Raw genomic sequence first — 8,518 nt, forward strand, 5'->3', positions numbered from 1 at the left:
AGGTCCTTTCTGGTGGCATCACCTTTATTTTAATTGAGAGGTCCTGACGTTTGGCACGTGCAGGTAGTCTCGGGGTTTGACTGCTGCCTGTCTGCTGTGCCCAGTTGGCACCAGGCTGAAGCAGATGTGTAATGGGTGCTCCCATGTATTAGTAAGAGGAAAAGCAGCTGCGTGGCATAATGAGGAGTCCTCGGATTCCTCAGATGGAGTTCTCGGTGCTCACCCATCTGCGTGTGCGATGGAGAGCTGCTACCTGAGTCCCATGTGCACAGCAAATGCTTTCCAGGTTTAAATGTGGACTTCTCTTCTCCATCAGGTCATCGGGCTGCTTGATGTCTTCACCTCCGCCGCCTCCTACCAGGGATTCCAGGACTTGTAAGTTTGGAGTTTGCATTCCCTCTATCTAGACTCAGCCATTGCCCAAGATGTCTGTGACTTAGCGGCAGGATAATAGCTCGGGTTGAGGTGTGTTCCAACAGGCTGTGAGTGGAAAAGGAGCCAGACTAAAGCCAGACATCCCCAAATAACAAGGAGGGTCAAAAGCACAAGTCAGTTCCCATGATTAAAATACCCAGAATACATCAACAGATCCCGTGCCATGCTCACAGCTGGGAGAACACAGTATACGTACAGCAATGTATGTAACAAACGGGCATTGCATTCCGTGGTGTATCACAGGTAGCGTGATCGGTGCGAACGCGCTGCCTGTGTGAAAGCTGAGCTAAGGGGCCACGCTCGGAATGGGAGAAGTATTGTTCATCAGCCCCTGGTGCAATTAAACTGAGAATTTTGAAGATCTGCCTTCTTTTCCTCTTGATTCTGACTGTTCTTTTTTTTGTTGTTGTTGGCTTTTCCCTCAGTGTTGATGGTCAGGTTGGATGAGTTGTTTTCCCTTCCCCATCCTTTGGCACGAGTGAGCAGCGTGTGCCTGGGTTTGGGTTTTCAGCTGATGTCTGGGTATTTAGCAGCCTGCAGGAAAAGTGTTTGAAGGTTCTCAGAACAGTTCCTGCTGGAAGACTGTCAACTAATTAGCAGTCTCAGCAGGCAGGCCAAAGACGGAGGGAAGATAGGTGTTGTCTTCCCGAGGCAGGGCTGCAGAACATTACAGAGATAAATTTGGGAGCCAGCTCAGCAGTTTTGCAAAACTCTTTAAAGCTGCGCAAGATGTTTCAGCTCCCAGATGGTGTAAGGCTGTCCGGAATTGAACATCACCAAGGTCTAAAGTAAACTAATTCAGGATCCTTCAAGTTGGAAGATTCTTGTTCTTACTTGATGTCAGATATCCAATATGAGGGGAGGAGAAAGAGCAATTTTCAGAGCAGGTTGAAATCCCAGCATCACTGCAAGCTATGCCAGTCAGCCAGGGACACTCTCACAACAACTCATCTTAGCTACAGTAAGTTACACAGCCAAAAAAAACCCAAACAAGCAAGAACAAGGCTAGCCTGGTTCCCTATGTTTTTCTTCTAGACTCAGGGCCTTGTCTTACTGCCTTCTAGCTACCTCGTGATGCCATACATGCGGACAGATTTACAAAAGATCATGGGACATGAATTCAGTGATGAAAAGATCCAGTACCTGGTCTACCAAATGCTGAAAGGGCTGAAGGTAGGTGGGTCTGGAGGAGTTTAGTGACTCCCCGTGTCTCCTCTACACATCACCTCTGGGTTGACCATAACTAAACCCCTTTCCAAGACTGTATAGGAAGATGTGGGGGTGTATTTGCTGTTGAACTACTCTTGTTCCAGCACAGGTCAATAAAGTGACTGCTTGTTCACATCAGTCAATTGGGTATCGAAGCAATCGGCAGTCCGAGACCTCACGATGGTTTTTCTGTGACAGCAGTTGCGTCACTCTGACTCCCTCAAACCCTTAGCAAATTGTACGTAGAAAGGAAGAGGCTGGCAGCAAAGGGAGCTTCGGGTGAGCTCCTAACTGAGGCTCTCCGGGGAGAAGACAGGGAACGATTTTCTATTCAGCAGAACAAGGAAGGAACACGCTGCTGTAACTGGCTTTGAGAGAGCAGAAGGCAGTCACTGCAAACCTTGGGATGTAAAGACAATGTCTTAATGCTGCCCTCTTTAATACCCTTCACCGGGCGTCAGAGCAGTGGCTTACAGGCATTAATGGGTTCACCTTAATAACCTTTCCCCAGATCACTGTTATCTTGAGCTTAAATAAAGGGGGGAAGAACACACAGAAGGTTTAACTGCTGTGCTAAAAGCCACGTAGTCAGTTTTTGCAGCTCGAATCTGATTTCCAATGTTGTGTTTTAATTATGAGATTTTTTTCACATGGTTTAACACTTAAACCAACAAAGTTTTCATGTCATCTACTCACCGTGTTCCTACCTGTAATCCCAATGCCTTTGTTTGATAGTTTGAAGCTATTAGAGTACTTGCCCTAAGGAACTATTGCTCCATACCTCCTCTTCTGCTCTATGCCTCTTCTTTGGAGCAGCAACATAACTGCAAATACTGTCAGAAATTCAGTGCAGTGATTTCTTTTCCACCTGCTGCCCTGGGGGCTGGGGACCTGCAGCGGACTGCAGAGGTGTGTTCTCAGCAAGGTCTTGTCCATAGCTCTCGTTGCTCTGCTGGAGAACAGAAAGTCTTGTCTGCTGGTGCTCACATTGTGGCTCCTCTTTTTATTGCAGTATATTCATTCAGCCGGCATCATCCACAGGGTAAGTTCATGTGCACTGTTACTCTGACTTTTGTCTGTTTAGGAGAAACACAGCTTGGTTGTAAAGTTAATACATTCCCGAACATCATTTCACTAATAGCCTGGTCTGCTCTAAGGTCTCTCATGTATCTGTCTTCTTTTCCCTCCTACGCCCTATATGTGTTTGGATTTGCTCATTTGTGCAGCATTTTGAGGAAATATGTGTTTTCTGATAAGCTGAGAAGCATTTTATGATGCTTTTTGAATTAACTGTTTCAGGAAAAAATAAAATAGTAATCTGAAGCTGTCCAGTATAGCAGGCATGGTGTCTCTGCTGTACCAATACTGGACTTGGGATGTTATGGGATCCCATCAAAGACAAGCAGAGGTTTGGCTGAGGCTCGTGTTGATGCGTTGCAAATTAAAACATCCTTATTATTCTGCTCTTGTCTGTCATAGGACCTGAAGCCAGGCAACCTGGCTGTGAACGAAGACTGTCAGCTAAAGGTAGGTAGAAAAGCACCACTCTGTAGCATGTGGCATATCGGATCGCTGAGGAACTGCTCTGCCAACAGGAATTTGGCACCGTCATGTTTCCTCTTGCCTTCCGAGACTCGATTCAAGGCGTTTCATTACTCAGCGGTTGCAGGCAGTGGGAAATACTCACCTGCTGATGTAACTTGCTGAATCAGGGCCCAAGACTTGGAATGAACATCCTGTCGCTGTAATTCCTGCGGCATGGCAGTTCGTAATGTCTTCCTAAATAAATTCAATACTGCTGAGCAATACTTGCGTTAGGTGGACGATCTCTGAAGGATAACTGGATTCAACCACAGTCACCCTTTGGTTCTCATTGACACGATGGTTGTGATTCCAGACTAAGTTATTTTCAGTATTGCTCTAAAGGGTTTGCTCGCAGCTCACTTGTGCAGCGCTCTAGCGTGCATTTTCTGTAATGTATATTACAGGGAATGGCTCCGTTGCCTGTAAAGGCTGGGTCAAGCTATGCTCATCTCCGGTATTGAGGGAGAGGTCACCCCGTCAGCCGCAAGGTGTTTTTATAGGAAAGGGTGAGTCGGGGTGGCTTGGGAGCATGCTGTCACTGCCAGGTTGTAGAGCAACTCAATTAAATAAAGCTCATAGATTTGAAACTTAAGCTTCAAGAAAGGAAATGACCTTCTGGGTAGCACACAGCACTGATCCTTTTGGCAGGGTCTTCACACGGCAACTGGTTTTGCAGCCAGCTTGCAATTTACAGTGGAATTAAGACAAACCTGTTAGTTCTTTGAACCGTCCCGTGGGTGGCTGTGGTGTAGTTGGAGCTTTGTTATTATCTGATTGGATCTGCTTCGTTTCCTCTTAGAAGTAGATTCTCCCTTGCCCGTAGGATTTCTCTTTTCTTTCCTGCCCTTCCTTCTCCCTTTTCCTTTGGTCAACTGCAGATCTTGGATTTTGGCTTGGCCAGACACGCTGATGCCGAAATGACCGGCTACGTGGTTACACGCTGGTACAGAGCCCCAGAAGTCATTCTGAACTGGATGCATTACAACCAGACAGGTGAGCTGCTGTGCTTCAGTGGTGTGACTGGCCTGGTGACGAGCCCGGGGATCCCACTGTCACACCTGGGTCAAACCTCACGTAATCCTCCAGATGTTTTTCTTCTTTATCATCAGTGTCCCCTGAAGCAGAGCGAGTCCCAAAGCAGTTGCACAACTCCCAAAGCTAGTGCCTGCGGGAAATGATGAAAGCAGAGATTTTAGCAGCATAGAAAGAACAGGGGAGGGTGGAAAATGGGAGTGAAATTTAAATCAGTGCCTGCTGCAAATAACGAAGCAAGCAACAGCCCCAGCAATAATTACTGCCTTCTTACTGTCCTTTTCTTTTTTTCCTTTTTTCTCTCTGAACAGTGGATATCTGGTCTATTGGCTGTATCATGGCAGAAATGCTGACCGGGAAAACGCTGTTTAAAGGAAAAGACTGTATCCTTTCAAGCTGAACCTTTTCCCTGGGGGGAGTAATAATTCTTGGTGTGTGTGAAAGGGCTTTTATGACTGAGGCTACTGAGAAAAATAGTTGTCAGTCTGGTGGTTTACCAGGAGGTGATCGCAGGGACCAGTCTTTTTGGTGAGAAAAACAGAGAGAAGATAGTAGGGGGGCAAGCCATCCTTAGAAATACACCTCTGTGCTGGCCACGTGTGCTCTACAACCTTGCGTGGCCACAGCTCCATCCCCAAACCCTTGCGTATCCCCCAAGCCCACAGGCATATGGCCTGGCTGAGTTGTGCCAGCAAAACTATCCGTTGATGAAAACGGCATCCCAGGAAAGAAGCCTTGGAGCTCTTATTGCCCGTACAGTGAGTCTCTGCTTGTGTGGCTCTGTTGGGTTTGTATCGTAACCTCCTCGTAGCTCCCACAGGTCCCCGGGCTCTCCGGCACCAGCCCACGGGCTGAGCTGTTGTGGGGTGTCGAGGGCTGGCTCCCAGATGGGTGATCTTTAACGGAGCCTGCCAGACCTAGATCAACTGACTCAGATCTTGAAAGTAACGGGGCATCCAGGAGAAGACTTTGTGGAGAAGCTGGAGGACAAAGCGGTAAGAAAGTTTGCTGTGGATTCAGGTCTCGCTGGCAGAGGGGTGGTGGGGAGGGGTTAACTTGGCCGTATCTTTGAGGTGGGAGAGGCGCTGCTTCTACAGCAGCAGTGAAAAGGAGCGAGAGCAGTCTGTTCTCCTTGGCAAGGAAGGTGTTCCTCTCTGCTAGCGGCACACCTGATGGATTTGGCATTGTGTTGGACACTGGTGTGGATTGCACGGACTTTGTGTGAGGTGCCTGACACCCTCGCAAACTAGTGACCTGTTCTCCAGTTTGGCCCTTAAAACAGGAATATTTCTGTATCTCCATTGATTAAAAACAGTTCCTTGCAAACTGGTTGCTGAAATGTGACATCTGGGATGATTTGCAGTTCTCTCCACTTGCCTTTGCTCATCTGTGCCGTTGAGACCCGAGAGCTGTATTTCACAGCCCTCTGGCACTTGTCCACAGGCAGTAAACGGCTGTGTTTTCCTTCCTCTTTCAGGCTAAGAGTTACATCAAGTCCCTTCCGAAAATCCCCAAGAAGGATTTGTCTGTGCTTTTCCCCAAAGCCAATCCTCAGGGTAAGTCATCTCCAGCGTTTCTCACCAGTTTTCACCGCTGGAAAGGAGGCAGGCTCACTGCCACAGCTCCAGTCTTTTTTCTCTCCTCTTTCTCATAATTTCTTGCTACTTTCTCCCTTGCAGGTTGTGCCCCTGCCCCTCCCCAGGGTAAATATGTATGAATTAAAAGCAAAATGATTCTTTATTGGTATTACAATGGTGATGTTCTGCTGTTCTTGGCCATTTACTGCTTTTTTATTATTATTATTATTTTTTAAAAACTTTTAAAATTACATGTCCTGTAAAGTACAATATTTAAGGAAGAGATAAACTTCACTCTCGTATCAACAAGCCAGAAGAGAGCAAGTGCTGGGTATAACGGGATGTCAAGTTGTGGGATGCAAATTATGGGATTAGGACAGTTACATGTATCAGCTCCACTTGGTATGAGAGTTGGGATGAATTTTGGCTGATATTGGCTTCCAGAGATTGTTGCTTGTAGCCAAGCAGGTGCTATTATGATCAGTAGCATTTAGATAAAGAAACCAGCTCTTCTTTTTTATTTCATTATTATTTCTCAGCTCCACGTGTAAGGCATCATTGGTTTTGATAAGGTGCTAAGAGAGGCCCGCAGTCCACACCAGTAATTTATTTATTTATTTATTTTTCTTTAGAGAACAGCTTACATCCTACCTGTTTGCCGAACACTCGGATCTATTGATATTTAACAGGGAGCTGAGATATAAAATTTTTAGGGTAAAAATCAATCTCTTACAAGGAGCTCTTTTCCCAAGTAGATTAGAGGTGAGAGCAAGCAAAACTTTTCTAAAAGCTGAAAGGAAGAAAGCATTCAGATGTTAAAACCAAGGGGGGGGAGCAGGGCTGACAGAGTAGTTGGTATCTGAGTTTTCTGCCTTCCTGTTTACCAGGGATGTATAGATTTCTGTATAGATTACTCATGTTAAGATTACTTTGAGTTGTGGGGGTCAGAGCGAAAGCAAATGATTAAAACTGAAAAATACCTTGAAGTTACTGGCTTGCTCTTTATGTTCTTGCAGCCCCATCTGTGCAGCGTGGCCTAGTCAAGATTAATTTGTTATTTCTGTGCAATTTGTACCTCCAGCTCTGCTACTAAGAGCTCCCTAAGGCTGCTGTTGGGCAAACTTTGCCTCCCCACTGATGGGAGCTCCACGCTACCTTGGCTGGGTTGAGGAATCTCTTTCATTTTCAGGTCTGGAGAATGTAGTACTGGGAACACTAGTCCCATCGCCTGCAGGGCTCATGCACAGGATGCCTGTTCTCCATCGCACCTTGCTTAGCCCTGTTCCTGTCTTCTCCTACAGCAGTCGACCTGCTTGACAAGATGTTGCAACTCGACGTGGAAAAGCGCCTTACAGCGACAGAGGCATTGGCTCACCCTTACTTCGACCAGTTCCGAGACGTTGAGGAGGAGACAGAAGCGCAACAGTCCTATGATGATTCTCTGGAACACGAAAAGCTTTCGATAGATGAGTGGAGAAGTAAGAAGTTTATCTTCTTTGAGGTTCCTCTCTAGCACTGGACTTTCCTACCTCTCTCTCTTTACTGTGCACACGCTGAGTAAGGCTGCAATTGCCTGCTGGTGCCTCGATGATAGTGCCCATCTCCCTGGCCTTGCTCTTGCGTTTATGCATTCAGCAAAGATCCCTCCAGTTCTTCAGGCAGACTTCTTTTCCCTCTCTGCTTTGTCTATCTCTTCCAGCTTGTACATGCCCCTCCACTGAATACCTCCTCTCTGCATGTACAACATTCAAACTTTCATTTGAGTCCTCTAGAATCACACATTCATGGTTATTTTCTTCTGTTTTTCAAGAGCACATTTACAAGGAGATCTTGTCCTTCAGTCCCATTGCACGGAAGGACTCAAAGAAGCGAAGTGGGATGTCATTATAGCAACCAGTGTGGCTGTGGCTGGGAATCACTTCTCCTGGATGACGGATTGGATTTACTCCACGCTGCCTTGCTGGTGGCCATCGTTTGGCCTGTGGGACTTCTCTGTGTGCCAACACAAGGATGACGCTGTGCTGTGTGCATTGGACTTTATTCTACTAAAGGGGGAAGTACCCCAAACACTTTTCAACACAAAAGATAAATATATTCTCATTGAAACTTTAAGTGGGAGAATTTTACCTGGTGTTTCTTTATTTTTTTTTTTATATTTGTCCACTTAAGAGAACAGGGGTTTCATTGCTCCCTTCTCATTAGTCTTTCTAAGCACAGGTATTAGTACGTTAATTATGGATAACATAAAGAAAAAGGTAAAATTATCTGGGAAGTGAGTCCCAAGCAAAATAATTAGAAATAGTGAAATTCAGCATAAGATGACTTTATCCAGTCTAACTCTGAGTGTGTCCCCGTTCCCTGAGCAGCCAAACACCATCCAGCACAGCGAGGTTGCTGGGACAGTGGATCTAATCCATGATGGGAATCAGTCGATCATGGGATCGCTTTGTGTTCAGAGCGGCTCCAAACCCTTGCTATACACACAGCACCTTGCTAGGATGCTTCTCCCTCTGGACAGCCGCTGCCTCCTCTTTTTTTGTTCTGCTTATTTCATTCCCTGCATTTTGATCAGTGCTGTCTCCTTATTGCTGGCTGCAAACACACGATGGGAACTCAAGGCTGTTTTCCCCATTGAGACACCGCGTGTCCCAAGGGGTTGGGTTATAATCTAACATTCCTGC

The 8,518-nt window shown here is 46.3% G+C and overlaps 1 protein-coding gene across 1 annotated transcript in view; it reads left to right on the top strand.

Annotated features, from left to right (window-relative positions):
- MAPK13 (mitogen-activated protein kinase 13) overlaps positions 1–7,946 on the top strand; it is a 12,898-nt gene extending 4,952 nt beyond the window's left edge. The window contains exons 3-12 of the mRNA XM_009891712.1: positions 317–375; positions 1,500–1,608; positions 2,657–2,686; positions 3,124–3,171; positions 4,107–4,221; positions 4,572–4,643; positions 5,176–5,255; positions 5,738–5,816; positions 7,139–7,315; positions 7,648–7,946. Coding sequence (XP_009890014.1) covers positions 317–375; positions 1,500–1,608; positions 2,657–2,686; positions 3,124–3,171; positions 4,107–4,221; positions 4,572–4,643; positions 5,176–5,255; positions 5,738–5,816; positions 7,139–7,315; positions 7,648–7,727 — 849 coding nt within the window. The 3' untranslated portion in view covers positions 7,728–7,946. The remainder of the gene's footprint in view (positions 1–316; positions 376–1,499; positions 1,609–2,656; positions 2,687–3,123; positions 3,172–4,106; positions 4,222–4,571; positions 4,644–5,175; positions 5,256–5,737; positions 5,817–7,138; positions 7,316–7,647) is intronic.
- Positions 7,947–8,518: the final 572 nt, after the last annotated feature.

The sequence above is a fragment of the Charadrius vociferus genome, unplaced genomic scaffold (assembly GCF_000708025.1).
Source record: "Charadrius vociferus isolate BGI_N301 unplaced genomic scaffold, ASM70802v2 scaffold819, whole genome shotgun sequence".
Lineage (NCBI taxonomy): Eukaryota > Metazoa > Chordata > Aves > Charadriiformes > Charadriidae > Charadrius > Charadrius vociferus.